Raw genomic sequence first — 22,265 nt, 5'->3', positions numbered from 1 at the left:
GGAGAAGATGGTGGAGGCCAAGACCGTCAGTAGTTTCAAAGTGTTATATGACAAAGTGTGCTGGGAAGTCGGGACACCACGAGCGTAGCTCTCATCCTGTAACTACACTTAGGTAATTACAAAGGCAGTGGCTGAATGTATAGCGGTTGGGACTCTTAATCCGAGGGTCCAAGTTCGATCCCGGCCGCCGGCAGAAACAGATAGGCAGTTTCTTTCACCCTGATGCCCGTGTTATCTAGCAGTAAATAGGTACCTGGGAGTTAGACAGCTGTTTCCTGTGTGTGTGTGGGGAGGGGAGGGGGAGGGGGCAAAGGGTTGGGGGGAAGGGTTGGGGGGAAGGGTTGGGGGAAGGGTTGGGGGGGGAAGGGTTGGGGGGGGAAGGGTTGGGGGGGAAGGGGGGAAACAAGCATGAAAAGCCATTTTTTGAGTGAGTCTTGGAGGTTCCCCGGAGCTATCCAGGCTGATATGGATATCCCTAACTTTGACATCAGTTGATGTTGGGGGGGGGGTTCTAGGCCTACCAGGGACGAGCCAGAACCTGGCCCCCTCAGAGAGGAACAAAGAGCAATGGCCTATAGAAATGCACATGTGATTTTGGAGCATTCTATATCAGCCGTCGACCGGGGCAGGCACCCAGAAAGGAAAGCGCCCAACAAAAAAAAAAAAAAAAACTCTAATCTGGTTAGAAACAACGAAAATAGACATACGAGTGGACAGAACTCCCCAATTAAAAATGAACAAACAAGCATGACATCACACACAGGGGAAGGGGGGGGAGGGATATAAAAAATAAAATAGTAGTTAGTAACAGTTGATTGACAGTTGAGAGGCAGGGCGAAAGAGCGAAGCTCAACCCCCGCAAGCACAATTAGGTGAAAACAACTAGGTGAATACATGAGCCGCGCCACATGTCTGCGCAGCTCCCCCCTCCCCGGGAAGGGGAAGGGGAAGGGGAAGCCCCAGACCTCCATGTCGGCGATCCACCCTGCAGTTCTAAGCCTGGATATCAAAATATGCGAAAACCGCCAACCGGAGAGAGGGAGGGTTGCCGGGAAGCTTCCGGGACTCACCCAGAAAATGGCATTTCATTACATTCGACACTGGTTTTCTGGGGAGAGCCCCTATGGCTCCCCGGAACTACTTCACCAAAGACTAAAAAGAAGGGGACATACCCGGGAGGCGGTTGGTGCTCCACACCTGAACTCAAGTCGAGACAGGATACAGCCGCCATCTCAATGCGACATAGGCCCAACTAGGCCTAGGAATGTAAACGAGGTAGCATGTAGCCTGGACCCTGTTCGACCGCCAAAAACCACGTGCCTGGACGTCAGCCCAGGACATGTTAGCAAAGACGGCAGCAAGAACAGCGAACTTACAAACGTCATGGGCACGGGTATAGCCCGTTTTTGGCTAGACTTAACACTTTATGCGGATCAGGACATAACCTGGAGTCCTGTTTCGCCTACCCGCTTCCGCAATGTGGACATAAAATGATGTCCTGAAAAAAATATTTGTATAAAATTCAATTTTAATCTGATTTACTTTGGGTTTGTTTCAAACTGCGCGCCATGAGGCTCTCTTTCTCACCACTAGGCTGCATGGTACAATAAGTTCATGAAAGGTGTGGACCACTTCGATCAAATGGTATTACCATTTTACCAGGAAAACTCACAAGTGGACCAAAAAGATAACGTTTTATTTCCTGCAAATGGCTTTGCATAATGCCTTTGTTTTGTACATATACAACACAACTGATCAAAAAAAGCTAACATTGCTACAGTTCCACGAGGTGGCAATTTGGGCCCTATTGCGCTGGGACCCGGAAGATTGGCCTCAAACAGCAACAGTATCTCAACACTTGCAGCACGCTCCAGACATAAATGATGACACAGGTCCTGCCTATGCTGACGCCATGCAAACTCCTGGACCATTTGGTGTGAGGCGGCCCTTGTTCACTTCAACACCTCAAGCTGAAGCAGCAATCGAATCAGAACCCGAGATGTCTGGCACACTGCCATTTGACGAGACAGTTTTGTCAGATGACTGACTCAAATGTTGAACCTCCAGCGATTCAGTTGATTCTGAAAATCGCATGAACTACGAACTGAAACGAGTATTTTGATACCAGAATGAACACTGTATCACATAAACTGCCATAAGTAGACTTGAACCTACATAGATTTTTTTTTGGGTGTAGCATGTGTCTGCATGAGTGTCCCAAACGGGTTGCAGATGGGTGACTTTAGCCGTTTATACTGGTAATGCTTTCCCCATATCATGTATTATATGCATATGTCTGTTTAGGGAATTTTATTCCGATCAATGTACAACCAAAAATAACCGTGTGCAACAAGTATAAACTTGGCAAACATAACAACAGTAAAAACATTTCGTGTGTGTTTGACGCTCACTGATATGTTCCAGCGTTGTTTTATATTTGGCGCTATTCTATCTTACGCTTTGTTGATCTTTTTTACCTACGGGCTCATAGAACATTCTATTGCGAACACATTAGCACAAAAATGAATGACGTACATAGAATAATAATGTCAGGACAGTGAAATAAGTATAAACTTTCAAAGCGCCGTATCGCACATGTGTCGTCCCGTCACTGATACCGGGTAACAGTTCCACCACTTCCCACACTCTTGCGGGTGAGCCGCGACCATTATTCTACGTTTGTATTCATATCACCGTGTTGGGAATTTCATTGCGAGTCCATTGATACCAAAATTAATGTTGTAGGACAAGTGTGGAAGTGATAACAATCACAAGAGTAAAAACATTTTGTTGCTGTTGGGCGCTCACGGCCAGTCATCTACGTAGTTATTTATTTGGTGCTGGTATCCCTATATTTTTCGTGACCTTTTTTACTGATGTTCTTCTAGAGAATTTTATTGCGAACACGTTGGTACCAAAATGAAATACGTAGCTCGAGAACTAAGGTCAGGAGAGTAAAAAGAGTATACACATTTTTGTTTTTACGCTTAAGCGACAAAAACGCCGCGCGCACATACCGCTTTTTTGTGACCTTCGCCGGGCGCGCGAAAGTGTTAATTAATAACCCTGCGGACGACCTGAGAAACCTGTACCCCCGAACAGGGAAGAAGGGAAACGGGATCAACCCAAAGGACGTCCCCGGCCACCGATGCCATGGCGCGCAAATAACGGCGGAGGGTCGCTACCGGACACAACACAAGATGCACCCCCTGGCCTGACCAACCGAGCATCAACAATCAAAGAACCCCTCCAGAAAGCAGCAGTCTCATTCTTCGCCAGAAAAGAAGGAGACGGCTGTAATCGAACAAAACTATCACCACAAGCAAAAAAGCAGAAACCCCGGTGCCAAAGAAGAGCATGAAGCTCCACAACCCGACCCCCTAGAGGCCAATGCCAACAGAAAAAAAAAAAAAAGGCCAGAAGAAGCCACAACAAACCGAGGTGAAGAGAGATAGGAGAGCACTCTGTCCAATGACCAGGACGGCTCAGGCGGTGCATGAGCAGGCTGGAGGTGAAACAGCGCACGAGACAGCTTGCGAAACGGTGCAGAAGTAACATCTATACCGAAAGTAAGCTGAAGCGGCTCTGCCAGCGCCGCACAATATGAGGCGACAGTATTCGGCATAAGATAAAGGTCCTGGAACAGCCACAAAAGGACAACACCAACTGAACCAAAAGCGAAGCACAATGACGAAGAGTCAAAAAGAAATGGAAGGACCGCCAGGAAACTTCATACTGCGGCCGAGACAGAAGCCCGCAGGTGGGACACCATCAATGAAGCCACCTGATCAACATACAGATGGTGATTGGCTCGAGTCAAAAATACCCAATGTGAAGACTCGAGGAGAAAAGCGAACCAGTCTCTTAACGAACCAGGCCGATCTTCTGACAGTGGCAGAGCTGTGGAAAACCTCCGGGTTCAGACACTGGACAAGCAACACCTGAAACCATGGCTGTGCCAGCCACCACGGGGCCAAGAGGACTATCCACTCCTGATAAGTCTCCAAGCGAGCTAGGACCTGGAGCAACAGCTGAACCAGGGAAAAGAGGCACAGGAACCCCCCCTCCTCAACCAGTCCTTCTGGAAGGCGTCGATCCCGATGGCCTCGGGGTCGGGGGAAGGGCGCCACTTACAGTACAACCTCAATTACACGTACCCCGATTCAACGAATCTCCAGCTAGTTCGCACACTTTTCAGGAGGGATTTACTCACCCGGTTCGACGAACAATAGTTCGCTGAAGCGGTGGATATTCGGATTTGCTTACGATGTCGAGACAGACTTCACAGAATGGTGGAAAACTTTCCCATTCTATCACAGATTACAATTAATAATTCCCTTGTATGACAAGTTCGATCACACAAGTGGACCACACAAGTGAACTGCATAAGTATTTCAAAAGTGGTCCACAAACTTAAGATGTTGAGACAGAGTTCACAGAGTGGTGGAAAATTCATTTTCCGTGAATCTATTTCCCATTTTCAACCTCTGTATATCATCTTTTACCTGCAATTTGTTGTTTATGAATTTATAGAATAGACCTGGTTCTGTTTTACATTTGTCTGCAATCCCTTTTTCAAAATTTCTTTCTGCCTCTCTCCTCACTGCCGTGTAGTTGTTTCTCGCATCTTTGTATCGCTGGTATGTTTGGGGGTTTGGCCTCTTCCTGTATTGATTCCATTTTTGTGTCTTTTGGTCTCTGGCCCTCTCGCACTTTCTGTTGAACCAATCCTATTTCCTAGTTCTGCTTCTCTGTTTTGGTATAAATTTTTTTGTGCCTTTATCATATATTTCACAAAACTTGACATACATCTCATTCACTTCCTTGCCTAGCAACAAGTCTGTCCAATTATACCCACTAAAAAAAATTCTAAGGTTACCATAATGTCCTCTCCTAAAGTCAGGTTTTTCAATTGCATCAACCTTCATATTTTCTTCCAGATTATAACGCATTGCATACTTTATTCCCAAAAAGACATGGTCACTTTTACCCAAGGGAGGAAGGTACTGAATGTCAAATATTTCTTCCTCCTTCCTGGTAAATATCAAATCTAGCATGGAGGGAACGTCCCCTTCCCTCATCCTCGTAGCTTGTTTGACATGTTGATACAAGAATGTTTCCAGGATGAGGTCTACAAATTTACAGGTCCAGAAATCTTCTGTTTTAGCTTCATATGCTTCCCAGTCTATGGCTTTCAAGTTGAAGTCGCCGACTATCAATAGTCGTGAACTATCGGTATCCGCTCTCGCTATGATCTCTCTCATTATTGGTATAAGACCTTCTCTTTTACTATCTAGCTCCTCCTTTGACCATGTGCTGCTTAGCGGTGGACTGCATGCATTTATGATCATTAGTTTATCATCCTCATGGCAGATCTCTAGTGCTATTATGTCAACTTCTTGTGGATTGGCAGTCATTATTTCGTTCACCTTTAGGTGTTCTTTCACCAGCACAGCAACGCCACCGCCTTTCCTAATTTTTCTGTCCCGTCTCCAAATTGAGTAGCCCCTTGGGAACATGACTTCATTTAAAATAACATCAAGTTTTGTCTCCGTGAGTGCAACAATGTCTGGTGTCTGCAGCTGTATTACATCACTTAACTCCAGTATCTTCGATCTTACTCCATCTATGTTGGTGTATGCAATCTTCAGGAACTTGTTCCCCCTCTTCTTATTTTTCACTCCCCCTCTCTCTAATGATTTTGTTGGTTTGCCTTTATGTACCATTTTACTGGTCTGCCTACCCCTATCACTTTGTAGAAAAAAGAATTGATTTCTTCTTCATTCCTGATCTCATTTAAACGTTTTGCCTCGGTGAGGTTCAGTTTCAGCTTCTCTCTATCTTCTTTTGAAAGATCTCGTCTTAACAACCACATTTTCCCATCCTCATCACTTTGTAATTTTCTAGCATTCCTTAGTACTTCTTCCATCTGTTTGGCACCATTTAGGGTGATCCTCAAAGGTCGATCTTTCCCTTTTACATATCTGCCTATTGTCCTGTAGTCGCACACATTCCCTATGGTTGTAAGACCTTCCACGAGGCCAACAATTTTATCTACTACTTTTGCTTCTTCTACAGCTCTTTCTGACCTAGATGTTATCTCCTTTTCTTTGCAACCAAAAATTATCAGGGACTTACACCGATCAACTGTGTTTTGCACCAACTTCGGGTTAGATGCCAATTATTTTCTCACTTCCAGCCTAATGTTTGTTTTATCTTGGTTGCTGCAGTGTTTGACTTCCTTTACTTGCTTCTCCTTGGCCACTTGTGCATAGGTGAGTTGCATATCTTTCTTGCACTGTTCTATTCCCTGTGTAACTTCCTCCATCTGTGCTGACAAAAGCTGTTTCTCCTGTTGAAATTCCTTACCTAACCTATTGTAGTCATTTATGTTTAAATTTACTTTAACTTCTTCCAAAGCTATTTTTAAGAGTTTATTTTCTTCTTCCAAGGCTTTGCAATTTGTTTCCAATTGAATCTTATCCTTGCGCAAGTCTTTCACTAAACCCTCAAGACATAAAACTTTGCTATTCAAATGGTCATTACTTTCTTTCAATTTACTAATTATTTCTACATGAGAGGTCACTATAGTATCTAATTTTACCAACTTGTTGTATAGACTGGTTATATCAATGCTTTCTTCACTGAATCCAACAAAATCAAGCTCTGTTTTGTATTTCCTCTTGCCGGCGGCCATCTTGAATGTTCTTCTCTGCACTGGAAACACTAGGGCAACTTTTTCTCATCCAATTTTTCACTTCCCTTGGCACATTCCTGTTATCTCACCTATTTTTTAAAAGCACTATACCTTTATGTACTCTGGGACACCACTCACTATCATCATCCTGTACTACAATAATTAGGATTGTTTAAATATGCTGGAGCTCCTCTTGTCTGCCTCTTGGGAAAGAACTTGGGATAGAACTCGTCTATCTCAAACTCATACATGTGCATTTCTATAGGCCATTGCTACTCGTACCTCTCTGAGAGGGCCAGGTTCTGGCTCATGGTCCTCAGTAGGTCTAAGAACTCCATTCATACTGACTGATGCCAAAGTCTAATACTGTAGTTTCATATCGGCCTGGATAAGCTCTAGGGAACCGAAAAGGCTTCCTCCAGAAAACAAGATTAAAATTTCAACAACATATTCTGTATTTTTTGTATGTACAGTTTCTACAGTAAGATTATTTCCCGAATTAAAATGATAATCACATAGGAAGTACTATACTGGACAGTTGTATGACCACTTCTGCACAAATGACCAGTCCTAAAAAAAGGTTATGTAGTTTTCCAAATCTGCAGAATAGAAAAATCTTCATGAAATTGTTAGTTCTAAGTTCTAATGACAATTCCAACCTTAGGACGAGCTGACGCTGAAATGGTGTTAGCTCCTCATCTTTCAGCCCAGACATTCCATCATGTAGGCTGTAGGCCAAAGCTGTCACCTTTTGCACGATGATCATCATGGGACCTGGAATCATGTAAATATGGGCTGAAGTCATTAAAGAAGCATCTTGTGTATACAATAACTTAGTTTTCAATATTTTCCTACACAAAATCAATAACCATATCACAGTGTAAAGTGAATAAGATATGTAATCCCTACTCCAATGGTAGATAAAAGCAGCTACACAAACTATCTTAAAATGACACAGGCTTTAATGTCCCATAATATTGTATGTCACATTAACCCTCAAGATATGGCTATGGCTATCTTCAAAATTGTCATGTTCCCAGTGCCCCCCGTCCCCCCCCCTCCAAAAAAAACTAGCGTTGAATGTAATGAAATGTCATTTCCTGGGTAAGCACCTGAAGCTCCCTGAAAAACCTGCTGCAAGAGGCAGAATCATGGAAAATTGCTCAGGTTTGGACACCGAGCAAGCAGTACCTGAAACCAAAGGTGGGCCAGCCACCATGGAGCCATGAGAAACACCCTCCCCCTGATAGGATTCCAAGCAAGCTAGCACCTGGAGCAGACCCCTGGCTAGCAGACAAGCTGACTGGCTGGGAGTCCACACTAACCAGTCATCGAGGTAGGCCACCACAACATGAGTTAAGGAAGTGAAAACGCGAGGTGCCAGATTCAAGCCGAACTGAAGACAACAAAAGCAGTAAGCCTCTCACCCCACCTTGAACCCCAGAGGAATCGGGACATACTAATAAGCATCCCAGAGGTCCAGGAAAATCATCAAAGCGCCTGGCTCGAGGATGAACTAGACCTCTTGGTTATCTAAAAAGTAGGGCAAGGAATCAACCAGTTTAGACAAGACAAATCCTGCATGTACTGGAGATCTGCACAGTTCCGTTTCAGAACTGGAAACAGGCAGGAAACCCACTTGAGACAAGGTCGTTTCGACCACGCCCAATCAAAGTCACTTTGAGATGACCCAACAAAGGGACAGGGAAGAAGCCTCCCCCCCCCCCCAAGATCCAACCCCCTGACAGGGGGAAGGTCTGCCCAATGCCACCGAATGCCGGAAGAAACGACCTGAAAAGCTCACGAATCGCAGGACCAAGTGTGGGCAAACAGAGCCAGATTCCTGAGATGAACACACAAGGAATGAGTAAATTGAAGCACAAGCGGGGAACAAGTCCCGAAAGACTCCAGGTCATAGGTATCACTGCAGCATGACAGAGGCAGTATGGATGATCGTCACACTGAGGCAGGGGCGACGAGCAACAGGGCGAGAGTGGACTCCGAAGAAGTATCCATGTTACCACCAAGCTTACAGGGGTTTTCTGGGGACCATCAGGTAAATTAGCCCTACAGGAATCCCAGGAACTGGGGCAAGCTAAGCTGGTAGAATCCCTGTCTAATAGCAAGAAAATTGACTACAAAAGCAGCAGTTAACTCCCAGGGGCAACAGAGGACGACTACCAACACCTACAAGGCTAGTCTAATAAGAGGCAAGGCAGACCACCTCTGTCCACAAAAGGCAAACACACAATAAAAGGAAACTAAAAGCCATTGAAGAAACACAACAAGCAAACAGACAACCATAGAGAAGCATCGGCCAATGCACTGCAGTAAGGCAGGCTGCGCCAGCCACAGTGCGCCCACACCCAGCCAATAATACTCACTCACCCGGGGCAAAACTGAAAGCCCAAGATCCCCAACATACCCCAAGGGCGAAGAAAACCTCAAGAGAGGAAGTCCTCTAGCGGGAAGTGATTCCTAAACGTCCCAGGGAAGATAACCCTGAAATGCAAGGGTAACACTTACGGAGCGCCTAGGGAAGATCACCATAGGCGCATGCTGCTCCACATAAAAAAAACCAGCGTTGAATGTAATGAAACGCCATTTTCTGGGTGAGACCCGTCGGCTCCCCGGAGCTTTACCGGCTGATATGCTAATGTCAGACTTTGGCATCAGTCATGTGTATGGAGTTCTAGGGCCTACCGGGGACCACGAGCCAGAACCTGGCCCCCTCAGAGAGGCAAGGGGAGCAATGGCCTATAGAAACCCCCGTGTGGTTGGAAGCATTCTATGTCTGCCATCGACCGGGTCAAGCATCCAGAAAGGTAAGCATTCCAAAACAAACCCCTATTCTGGTGAAAATTGCTACCTAAAGCCGAACTAGTGGATAGAACTCTTCAACAGAAAACAAGGAAACTAGTATGACGTCATACGTCACCGCGCCGCTGTCTGCGCAGCTCCCCCCTCCCCGGGAGGGGGAAGGGGGAGCCCCAGACCTCCCACGCCGGCTATCCACCCATCAGTTCTGAGGCTGGATGTCAAAACACGCGAAAAACGCCGACCGGAGGGAGGGAGGGTTGCCGGGGAGCCTCCGGGTCTCACCCAGAAAATGGCGTTTCATTACATTCAACGCTGGTTTTCTGGGGGGAGCCCCATCGGCTCCCCAGAGCTAACTACCCACAGAGGAAGGTCAAAGGGACAGAACCGGGAGGCGGACACCACGCACCCCCCCAAGGAGGCGAGACAACCGGCAGCAAACGCCAACCCAAGGCGCCACAGCCCCGAAAATCCCGGGAACAACACGAGAACCACGAGCAGCAAGGCCCCTGCACGAACACCAAAAATCCACGCCCGAAAGACCGCAAGGCCACGTCGCCCAGACGGCAGCGAGAGCAGCGAAGCCACGAACGCCACAGGCATGAGGGAAGAACACAGGCAGCTTAGCCGCAAGAACACGGCTGACCACCCGGGACACTATCACCTGCGAACCGGGAAGAACAGAACCGGATCAACGCAAAACGCGCTCCGGACCCAAACGCCGTGGCACGCAAACAACAGCGGAGGGCCACCACAGAACACAAAAACGACACACCCCCGGCCCGACCAACGAAGCACCAACAAACCCTGGACCCTCCAGAATGCAGCAGCCCCACCCTGCGCCAGAAAAGATGGAGACTGCTGCCACCAAACAACCAAAACGCTAAAACCGAAGGAGCAAGAAAACTTAGCGACTCGACCCCCAGAGGCAAAGGCCCAAAGGAAAGAGCCGACGAAAAAACACACCGGAACCGAAGGGGCACTACCAACCGAGGAGAAGACAGAGCACACTGACCAGAGACCAGGATGGTGCAAGCAGCGCACGAATAGACCGGAGGTGAAACGACGCACAAGACAGCTGACTAACGGTGCAGAAGCAACACCAAGACCGAAAGCAAGCTGAAGCGGCTCCGCCCGCGCCGCATGAAAAGAGGCGACAGTATGTGGCAAGATGACGGCCCCCAACCCCCACCAAAAACCAAGCCGAGAGTAAACCAAGCTAACAAGAGTAACCACCTAAGAAGGGACAGGAAAAGGAAGGACCGCCAAAATACCCCATACTGCCGCCAAGAGAAGCACGCAGGTGGGACACCTACCACGAAGCCACCAAACTGACCACCAACCGGAGGCGAGACTGCGAGGCAGAACATAAGCAGCCCCGACAAGGCCCCTCCGAGCCCAGGAAAAAGGTGGAGCCGCGGGAAGATCTTGGGCGTGACCACCGAAACCCAGGCGGCACAAGGAGATGGAACATCTGCCGAACAGAAAAACTCCCCAAAGCATGCAAGCCCGCCAGGAGTTCAGAAACGACGGGTCCGACGCAAGACATCGCAAGACCCCAGAAAAACCAACCGGCAGGGCAAGCTAGGAAACCAAAGAAGGCGGAAGGGTCGCCGCCAGAACAGTACCCGAACCAAGGGGTACGAACAACTGCAATAGACCGAGACAAAGAAGCACATCACAGGACACAGGCTGACCAACGCCTAAGAACACACGCAGAACATCCCTGCTGCAGAGGAGGCAGGAAGAAAGAGCAGAAGCACAAAAACCCCAGGAGAACAACCAGGGGTGGACAATCAGGCAGGGACAGAAAAACCCCCACGCAATCCCCAGGCACAAAACGGCAGCAAAGTGCCACTCCACAACCGGACACAGGAACAAGGACACGCCACCGTGAAACACGGTACCAATGCACACGTGCAGCAGCAGCAACAGGCACCACTGCAACATGCAACATGTAAATAGCAACTCCCTTCTGCAAAGGCAGAGAACGGAGCAGGCCGACCCCAGACAGGGCCAACGGAGACACGACAAAACCCTGCAGGCCCAGAAACCTGCACCAGGCGACCGACGGCGGAGAAACCCCGCCCGATACCTGCTGGATGAGGTACTGGGAGCTCTATTACACCTGAAGCCCAGACCAAGGCCAGGCTAGACCGGCCAGAGGGTGGCCCACCAGGCAGCTGCTAGGAGCAGTCCACCGGCCCACATACCCCCACAACCAGGATGGGCCGGAACTGCCATACGAAAACAGGCTAGTGCGCCCTGGAAGTCCACGGACGAACCAGCAAGAAGGCTTATGCTCGCAAGTAGGTCGTGTAACAAGCACAGACCTCTGATGGTAATACAGTGTTCCCCAAATGTGCCAATAGCACCACTGCACTCCACTGGTACTATCCCGCAAGTTCTACCAGATAGGCGGGACCCAAGAGCCAGAGCTCAAATCCTGCAAGCACAGCCAGGAGCCTTACCAGGTGAGTACAGAACCAACCCTACAACCCCCACACCTCACAACAGTAAAAAAGGAGGGTCCCCTGAATGACTCCAGCATGGGTTGGACATGCACATGAGGGGGACAGGAAAGGTTGAAAAAGGGACAGTCACTGGTGTGCGAACGGTCTCAGTTGTACAAAAAGATACCTAAATAAAGACAGGTATATAAACAACACCGCATCCAGCGCCCGGCCAAAAGACACCAGACCGCAGAAACTCACCTGGCGAACGGTGGCACGAACTTGACACGACTCAACTGTGCCCAGAAGAACCTGGGAGCACCGCCAGGTGAAGACGCCAGAGCCGGACCCTGCCGGACCCGCAGGAGAGCAGGGAGAGGCGAAGGAGGCGGTCCACACCCATGACACAGGGAAAACCGCGGTGCCCTCCCCACAACTGGGAACCAGGACACCCCCGGCGCGAAGGGGCACATACCGCAGCCAGGGAGAAGAACGAGAGGCGAAGCACTGTAGCAAAAAGGGCGCAAAACACCAGCACTGAAACACCACCCAGACCAAAACAAACTCCACGGCGCATGCGCATAACACGCTGGCCGAACCGCACACCCTCCCAGCGGGAAGGCGCCAGCCAGGACTACTGCACGAGAAAAGTAGCCAAAAGAGGAAGCAGGAACAATAAAACCGGCCAAAGAAGCAAAGAGCCCAAAAAGGAACCCAAGAGGGCGACAAGCAGCCCAAGAGGGCGACAAGCAGCCCAAGAGGGCGACAAGGACGAGGAGCCGACAGACATTCCAATAATGCGGGAAGTAGCGAAAAACCTTCCCGTACCCTCGAGAACACAGAAGCCAACACTAGTCCCGAAGGCACACGAAGGCGCAGGCGCACCCGATATCAGAAGTCACGCAGAACCCTATCGAACGGGGAAACATGACGAAAACACCGTCCCAAAAAGGGGTGGGAGGAAACATCCACCCACAGGACGGAACCAACCGACTCAAAAGGCCAAGGAACCGAGCCCGGGGAGAGGCCGACGCCAAACAGCACGTACGGCGAGTGGGGAGGAAAAACCCCACTCCGCGTAACCACAAGCCCCGCCTAGAGGGGGATAAAACCCCCCATGGGGTCCAACGGGGCCAAGGACCCCCAAGTCAGCCCCTTCCCAGCCCTGGGAACCTACACGACAGGCCCCGGGGCCGAGCCGTTCCCCCAAAGCCCCGGCCGTACCAGAAAACCGGGGCAGCCGTGAAAACACAAGTGAAGGGAGCCCACTGGCAGACTCATACAACACGGCTGGAGGAACAGGCTCAAATGCCCCCGTCACTACCCCGGAAGGGGAATTCCCCGAGACTGCCCGAGTCTCAACACCACCAAAAACCCCGCCCCGAACCTACAGACGGTAAGGAACCGGCTGCAGGCAGGAAGGGTGATCCAGGGGAAAAACAAGGGGGCGTGGATGGAACCGAAGCAACCAACACCCCCAAGTCCCAAAACGAACTACAACGGGGCAGCCCCAGGGCTCCCGGGGCTCCCGGGGAGGAAACCACGAGAACGTTGCCACCACCAAGGCTCAAGTGCAACGCCCCTGCTGCCCGCACCCGCTTTGTTAGCACAACTGGGTAACCGAACCACAACGAGCAACCAGACTCGCACGACTCCGGGTCAAAGGTGTCACCGACCCCACAGGCAGCAGACGGAGGCAAAACAGAGAGTCACCCAGAGACAAAGGGTGAGAGCAACCCTCAAACTCGCTGGAAGCGAGGGGGGGACTCTGGGGTCACATCCATCTGACGCGCGAGCCCCCAGGGGTTTTTCCAGGGTCCTGAGTGTTTACTATAAGAGGACTCGTGCTCAGGTAATCCCACGCAGGGTACTGCTAACCGGCACCCAAAGCTACCAAACAACTTTCTAAGAGCTGAACCCCCGGGACGTGTACACTCACGGGGACCTAGCAGGGGTACCACCAGAAAATACTCAGAACACAAGGGACACATAGGGGCAAGAACGAAGGCAGACCCCCACCAGGTAGATAAACAAAAAGAAAAAGAAAACCCCGCAAGAGGATAGCGTACCCAAGCGGAACAGAGCCGGCCGCTATGATTGGTAAAGACAAGCTGCACTGTACCCTGCGCCCCCACCAGTGCAAAAACTGCCCCTTACTCTAAGGCGAACAAGGGAGACAGAACACCCGAGCACACAAAGAGCGGCCGAAAACCAAGCAGTAAACGGCCAAGCAGGGGCAGGACCCAAGGAACTTGTGGAAGGTGGCCCCAAGCCCCAAGGGCAGTACTTACAGGGCACCTAGGGAAGGGAACCCTAGGCGCATGCAGCCCGAGTACTGAAGAATCACTCCCAGCTCACGCACCACCTAGCAAACAGACACCACACTCTAGTTACAGTGCTGAAACAACCACTGGAGCCGGAGCACATAACCGTTGCCTATAGCATCAGCCGAAGAACTGATGGGTGGATAGCCGGCGTGGGAGGTCTGGGGCTCCCCCTTCCCCCTCCCGGGGAGGGGGGAGCTGCGCAGACAGCGGCGCGGTGACGTATGACGTCATACTAGTTTCCTTGTTTTCTGTTGAAGAGTTCTATCCACTAGTTCGGCTTTAGGTAGCAATTTTCACCAGAATAGGGGTTTGTTTTGGAATGCTTACCTTTCTGGAAGCTTACCCGGTCGATGGCAGACATAGAATGCTTCCAACCACACGGGGGTTTCTATAGGCCATTGCTCCCCTTGCCTCTCTGAGGGGGCCAGGTTCTGGCCGTGGTCCCCGGTAGGCCCTAGAACTCCATACACATGACTGATGCCAAAGTTTGACATTAGCATATCAGCCGGTAAAGCTCCGGGGAGCCGACGGGGCTCCCCCCAGAAAAAGTGTTAAATGTAATTAAACACCATTTTTCTGGATGAGCCCCGGAGGCTCCCTGGAGCTATCAGACTAATATGTGATACATTAGACTAGGGCAACAGTCAATGGAGTTCAGCCTACTGGGGACCACGAGCCAGAACCTGGCCCCCTCTGAGAGAGAGACAGGGAGCAATGGCCCCTGGAAAACCCCTCTGTAGTTGGGGACTTTCCTAATCTGACATCGACCAGGGTTAGGCACCCAGAAAGGAAGGCATAACAATACAGTAACCCATCCTCCGAATTGACAGTATGTTTTAATACTAGTGTAATAAGTGCATTTCCTGACTGTCATACATAGTACATAATTGCACTAATGGGGCTGATACATTTACCTCCCCATTTATTCTCCTCGTTTTCTGTTAAGACACTCAGAATTTTAGGATGAAATTTTAAAGTTCAGTTCGTTATACACAAGTTTTAAATACTGTATCAGGAATTTCATTTTAAGTTTTATTAAACAATAGAGATTTTATACAAAATTTGAAAATATCCTGAGTTACTTTAAAATTTATTGAAATATTTTAGTTTTGTTTTATTTGTTTTATAAAACTGTAATATCAATATAGCTACAGGTTAAGTAGTAATTGTAATTAAGAAGCAATAAAATGCTTATCTTCAAAAAACCAGCGTTGAATGTAATGAAACGCCATTTTCTGGGTGAGACCCGGAGGCTCCCCGGAGCTTTACCGGCTGATATGCTAATGTCAGACTTTGGCATCAGTCATGTGTATGGAGTTCTAGGGCCTACCGGGGACCACGAGCCAGAACCTGGCCCCCTCAGAGAGGCAAGGGGAGCAATGGCCTATAGAAACCCCCGTGTGGTTGAAAGCATTCTATGTCTGCCATCGACCGGGTCAAGCATCCAGAAAGGTAAGCATTCCAAAACAAACCCCTATTCTGGTGAAAATTGCTACCTAAGCCGAACTAGTGAATAGAACTCTTCAACAGAAAACACGGAAACTAGTATGACGTCATACGTCACCGCGCCGCTGTCTGCGCAGCTCCCCCCTCCCCGGGTGGGGGAAGGGGGAGCCCCAGACCTCCCACGCCGGCTATCCACCCATCAGTTCTGAGGCTGGATGTCAAAACACGCGAAAAACGCCGACCGGAGGGAGGGAGGGTTGCCGGGGAGCCTCCGGGTCTCACCCAGAAAATGGCGTTTCATTACATTCAACGCTGGTTTTCTGGGGGGAGCCCCGTCGGCTCCCCGGAGCTAACTACCCACAGAGGAAGGTCAAAGGGACAAAACCGGGAGGCGGACACCACGCACCCCCCAAGGAGGCGAGACAACCGGCAGCAAACGCCAACCCAAGGCGCCACAGCCCCGAAAATCCCGGGAACAACACGAGAACCACGAGCAGCAAGGCCCCTGCACGAACACCAAAAATCCATGCCCGAAAGACTGCAAGGCCACGTCGCCCAGACGGCAGCGAGAGCAGCGAAGCCACGAACGCCACAGGCATGAGGGAAGAACACAGGCAGCTTAGCCGCAAGAACACGGCTGACCACCCGGGACACCATCACCCGCGAACCGGGAAGAACAGAACCGGATCAACGCAAAACGCGCTCCGGACCCAAACGCCGTGGCACGCAAACAACAGCAGAGGGCCGCCACTGAACACAAAAACGACACACCCCCGGCCCGACCAACGAAGCACCAACAAACCCAGGACCCCTCCAGAATGCAGCAGCCCCACCCCGCGCCAGAAAAGATGGAGACTGCTGCCACCGAACAACCAAAACGCTAAAACCGAAGGAGCAAGAAAACACAGCGAACCGACCCCCAGAGGCAAAGGCCAAAAGGAAAGAGCCGACGAAAAACACACCGGAACCGAAGGGGCACTACCAACCGAGGAGAAGACAGAGCACGCTGACCAGAGACCAGGATGGTGCAAGCGGCGCGCAAACAGGCCGGAGGTGAAATGACGCACAAGACAGCTGACTAACGGTGCAGAAGCAACACCAAGACCGAAAGCAAGCTGAAGCGGCTCCGCTTGCGCCGCACGAAAAGAGGCGACAGTATGTGGCAAGACGACGGCCCCCAACCCCCACTAGAAAACCAAGCCGAGAGTAAACCAAGCCAACAAGAAGGACCCACCGAAGAAGGGACAGGAAAAGGAAGGACCGCCAAAATACCCCATACTGCCGCCAAGAGAAGCACACAGGTGGGACACCTACCATGAAGCCACCCGACCACCAACCGGAGGCGAGACCACGAGGCAGAACATAAGCAGCCCCGACAAGGCCCCTCCAAGCCCAGGAAAAAGGCGGAGCCGCGAGAAGATCTCGGGCGCGACCACCGAAACCCAGGCGGCACAAGGAGATGGAACGTCTGCCGAACAGAAAAACTCCGAAGCATGCAAGCCCGCCAGGAGTTCAGAAACGACGGGTCCGACGCGAGACATCGCAAGAACCCCCCCAAAAAAAGTAAAACAACAACAACCGGCAGGGCAAGCTAGGAAAACCAAAGAAGGCGGAAGGGTCGCCGCCAGAACAGGACCCGAACCAAGGGGCACGAACAACTGCAACAGACCGAGACAAAGAAGCACATCACAGGACACAGGCTGACCAACGCCTAAGAACACACGCAGAACATTCCTGCTGCAGAAGAGGCAGGAAGAAAGAGCAGAAGCACAAAAAAAAAAAACCAGGAGAACAACCAGGGGTGGACAATCAGGCAGGGACAAAAACCCCACGCAATCCCCAGGCACAAAACGGCAGCAAAGCGCCACTCCACAACCGGACACAGGAACAAGGACACGCCACCGTGAAACACGGTACCAATGCTCACGTGCAGCAGCAGCAGCAACAGGCACCACTGCAACATGCAACATGTAAATAGCAACTCCCCTCTGCAAAGGCAGAGAACGGAGCAGGCAGACCCCAGACAGGGCCAACGGAGACACGACAAAACCCTGCAGGCCCAGAAACCTGCACCAGGCGACCGACGGCGGAGAAACCCCGCTCGATACCTGCTGGATGAGGTACTGAGAGCTCTTTTACACCTCAAGCCCGGGCCAAGGTCAGGCCAGACCGGCCAGAGGATGGCCCACCAGGCAGCTGCTAGGAGCAGTCCACCGGCCCACATACCCCGACAACCAGGACGGGCCGGAACTGCCATACGAAAACAGGCCAGTGCGCCCTGGAAGTCCACGGACGAACCAGCAAGAAGGCTTATGCTCGCAAGTAGGTCGAGTAACAAGCACAGACCACTGATGGTAATACAGTGTTCCCCAAAAGTGCCAATAGCACCACTGCACTCCACTGGTACTATCCCGCAAGTTCTACCAGATAGGAGGGACCCAAGAGCCAGAGCTCAAATCCTGCAAGCACAGCCAGGAGCCTCACCAGGTGAGTACAGAACCAACCCTACAACCCCCACACCTCACAACATTAAAAAAGGAGGGTCCCCTGAACGACTCCAGCATGGGTTGGACATGCACATGAGGGGGACAGGAAGGGGTGATAAAGGGACAGTCACTGGTGTGCGAACGGTCTCAGCCGTACAAAATTATACCTAAATAAAGACAGGTATATGAACACCGCCGCATCCAGCGCCCGGCCAAAAGACGCCAGACCGCAGAAACTCACCTGGCGAATGGTGGCTCGAACTTGACACGACTCAACCGTGCCCAGAAGAACTTGGGAGCACCGCCAGGTGAAGACGCCAGAGCCGGACCCGCAGGAGAACAGGGAGAGGCAAAGGAGGCGGTCCACACCCATGACACAGAAAACCGCGGTGTCCTCCCCACAACTGGGAACCAGGACACCCCTGGCGCAAAGGGGCACATACCGCAGCCAGGGAGAAGAACGAGAGGCGAAGCACTGTAGCAAAAAAGGGCGCAAAACCCCAGCACTGAACCATCGCCCAGACCAAAACAAACTCCACGGCGCATGCGCATAACACGCTGGCCGAACCGCACACCCTCCCTGCGGGAAGGCGCCAGCCAGGACTATTGCACGAGAAAAAGAGCCAAAAGAGGAAGCAGGAACAATAAAACCGGCCAAAGAAGCAAAGAGCCCAAAAAAAAGGGAACCCAAACGGGCGACAAGTAGCCCAAACGGGCGACAAGTAGCCCAAACGGCCGACAAGTAGCCCAACAGGGCGACAAGTAGCCCAACAGGGCGACAAGTAGCCCAACAGGGCGACAAGTACTAGGAGCCGACAGACGTTCCAATAATGCGGGAAGTAGCGAAAAACCTTCCCGTACCCTCGAAAACACAGAAGCCAACACTAGTCCTGAAGGCACACGAAGGCGCAGGCGCACCCGAGATCAAAAGTCAAGCAGAACCCCATCGAACGGGGAAACATGACAAAAACACCGTCCCAAAAAGCGGGGGAGGAAACAACCACCCACAGGACGGAACCAACCGACTCAAAGGCCAAGGAACCGAGCCCGGGGAGGGGCCGACGTCCAACAGCACGTACGGCGAGTGGGGAGGAAAGACCCCACTCCGCGTAACCACAAGCCCCGCCGAGAGGGGGATAAAACCCCCCACGGGGTCTAACGGGGCCAAGGCCCCCCCAAGTCAGCCCCTCCCCAGCCCCGGGAACCTACACGACAGGCCCCGGGGCCGAGCCGTTCCCCCCAAAGCCCCGGCCGTACCAGAAAACCGGGGCAGCCGTGAAAACACTAAGGAAGGGAGCCCACTGGCAGACTCATACAACACGGCTGGAGGAACAGGCCCAAATGCCCCCGTCACTACCCCGGAAGGGGAATTCCCCGAGACTGCCCGAGTCTCAACACCACCAAACACCCCGCCCTGAACCTACAGACGGTAAGGAACCGGATACAGGCAGGAAGGGTGAACCAGGGGAAAGACAAGGGGGCGTGGATGGAACCGAAGCAACCAACACCCCCAAGTCCCAAAACGAAATACAACGGGGCAGCCCCGGGGCTCCCGGGGAGAAAAACCACGAGAACGTTGCCACCACCAAGGCTCAAGTGCAACGCCCCTGCTGCCCGCACCCGCTTTGTTAGCACAACTGGGTAACCGAGCCACAACGAGCAACCAAACTCGCAGGACACCGGGTCGAAGGTGTCACCGACCCCACAGGCAGCAGACGGAGGCAAAACAGAGAGTCACCCAGAGACAAAAGGTGAGAGCAACCCTCAAACTCGCTGGAAGCGAGGGGGGGGCTCTGGGGTCACATCCATCGGACCCGCGCGCCCCCAGGGGTTTCCCAGGGTCCCGAGCGTTTACTTTAAGAGGACTCGCGCTCAGGTAATCCCAGGCAGGGTACTGCTAACCGGCACCCAAGCTACCAAACAACTTTCTAAGAGCTGAACCCCCGGGCCGTGTACACTCACGGGGACCTAGCAGGGGGTACCACCAGAAATACTCAGAACACAAGGGACACAAGGGGCAAGAACGAAGGCAGACCCCCCCACCAGGTATATAAACAAAAGAAAAAGAAAACCCCGCAAGAGGACAGCGTACCCAAGCGGAACAGAGCCGGCCGCTATGATTGGTAAAGACAAGCTGCACAGTACCCCGCGCCCCACCAGTGCAAACACTGCCCCTTACTCTAAGGCGAACAAGGGAGACAGAACACCCGAGCACACAAAGAGCGGCCGAAAACCAAGCGGTAAACGGCCAAGCAGGGGCAGGACCCAAGGAACTTGTGGAAGGTGGCCCCAAGCCCCAAGGGCAGTACTTACAGGGCACCTAGGGAAGGGAACCCTAGGCGCATGCAGCCCGAGTACTGAAGAATCACACCCGGCTCACGCACCACCTAGAAAACAGACACCACACTCTAGGTACAGTGCTGAAACAACCACTGGAGCCGGAGCACATAACCATTGCCTATAGCATCAGCCGAAGAACTGATGGGTGGATAGCCGGCGTGGGAGGTCTGGGGCTCCCCCTTCCCCCTCCCGGGGAGGGGGGAGCTGCGCAGACAGCGGCGCGGTGACGTATGACGTCATACTAGTTTCCGTGTTTTCTGTTGAAGAGTTCTATTCACTAGTTCGGCTTAGGTAGCAATTTTCACCAGAATAGGGGTTTGTTTTGGAATGCTTACCTTTCTGGATGCTTGACCCGGTCGATGGCAGACATAGAATGCTTCCAACCACACGGGGGTTTCTATAGGCCATTGCTCCCCTTGCCTCTCTGAGGGGGCCAGGTTCTGGCTCGTGGTCCCCGGTAGGCCCTAGAACTCCATACACATGACTGATGCCAAAGTCTGACATTAGCATATCAGCCGGTAAAGCTCCGGGGAGCCGACGGGGCTCCCCCCAGAAACTACGACGGTTAGGTTAGGTCGTGGTTTTCTATTCAGCTTTTCAGGTAAACTCAAATCTTCACAATATATTTGACAGTACGGTTTAATACTAAGTGAAAATAAGTACAATTTCTGACTGTCATACATAGTACATAACTGTACTTATGGGGCTGTTACATTTATCTCCCCATTTTTGGAGGACGGGCTGCAATACAGACCCCACACAGTAAGAAAATGGTAAGCCCCGGACCCTCCCCGCCGGCTACCCAGCAACCCCAGTTCGGAGGCTAAGCATCAAAACAACACAAAAACCGCTAACCGGAGGAAGGGGGAGAGTGCCAGGGAGTCTCCGGGGCTCACTCAGAAAATGGCTTTTCATTACATTCAACGCTTGTTTTCTTTGGGGGGAGCCCCTTCGGCTCCTTGGAGCTACCTAACCAAAGATAAGGAAAAGAGGGACTTACCCAGGAGGCAGCTGCCACTTGCCACTCAACTCAAAGGCGAAACAACTGGCTAAAACCTGCGACCTGCAGGGACCCCAACTAAGACAAAATAACGAGTCGATGACCACCCTATATCGAAATAACCAACGAACTGGGGTTGCTTGGTAGCTAGTGCGGAGAGTCTGGGGCTCCCCCCTTCTCCCACCGGGGGTGGGTGAGCGGATGAGTGTCGCGACGGCGGTGCATGATGCTTGCTTGTTTAATCGTTTCCTTGGGATTTGGGGGAGTTCTGCCTCTGTTCGGTTTTCAGTTGTAATTTTCTTACCATGTGCGGTCTGTTTTGTTATGCCTACCTTTCTGAGTACCTAACCCTAATTGATGGCTAAAACCGGGGTAGATATCTGATGGTAGATAAGGAAAACCCCCAACCACAGGGGGTTTTCCAGGGCCATTGCTCCCTGTGCCTCTGAGGGGGGGGGGGGGCCATTGATCCCTTTGCCTCTCTAAGGGGGGGCCATTGCTCCCTGTGCCTCTGAGGGGTGGGGGGGGGGGCCATTGATCCCTTTGCCTCTCTAAGGGGGGGCCATTGCTCCCTGTGCCTCTCTGAGGGGGGGGGGCCATTGATCCCTTTGCCTCTCTAAGGGGGGGCCATTGCTCCCTGTGCCTCTCTGAGGGGGGGGGGGGGCCATTGCTCCCTGTGCCTCTCTGAGGAGGGTCCAG

General features: G+C 51.6%; 1 protein-coding gene across 2 annotated transcripts in view; it reads right to left on the bottom strand.

Annotated features, from left to right (window-relative positions):
- Nucleotides 1–22,265, bottom strand: part of oys (lysophospholipid acyltransferase 6) — a 106,732-nt gene that overhangs the window by 36,695 nt on the left and 47,772 nt on the right. For both annotated transcript variants that reach the window (XM_069309438.1, XM_069309439.1), the window contains exon 4: nt 7,357–7,471. In XM_069309438.1, the coding sequence (XP_069165539.1) occupies nt 7,357–7,471 (115 nt within the window). The remainder of the gene's footprint in view (nt 1–7,356; nt 7,472–22,265) is intronic.

The sequence above is a fragment of the Procambarus clarkii genome, chromosome 65 (genome assembly GCF_040958095.1).
Source record: "Procambarus clarkii isolate CNS0578487 chromosome 65, FALCON_Pclarkii_2.0, whole genome shotgun sequence".
In the NCBI taxonomy this organism is placed as follows: Eukaryota; Metazoa; Arthropoda; class Malacostraca; order Decapoda; family Cambaridae; genus Procambarus; species Procambarus clarkii.
Note: the sequence above shows the minus strand (reverse complement) of the source record. Positions and strands in the feature narration are given on the sequence as shown.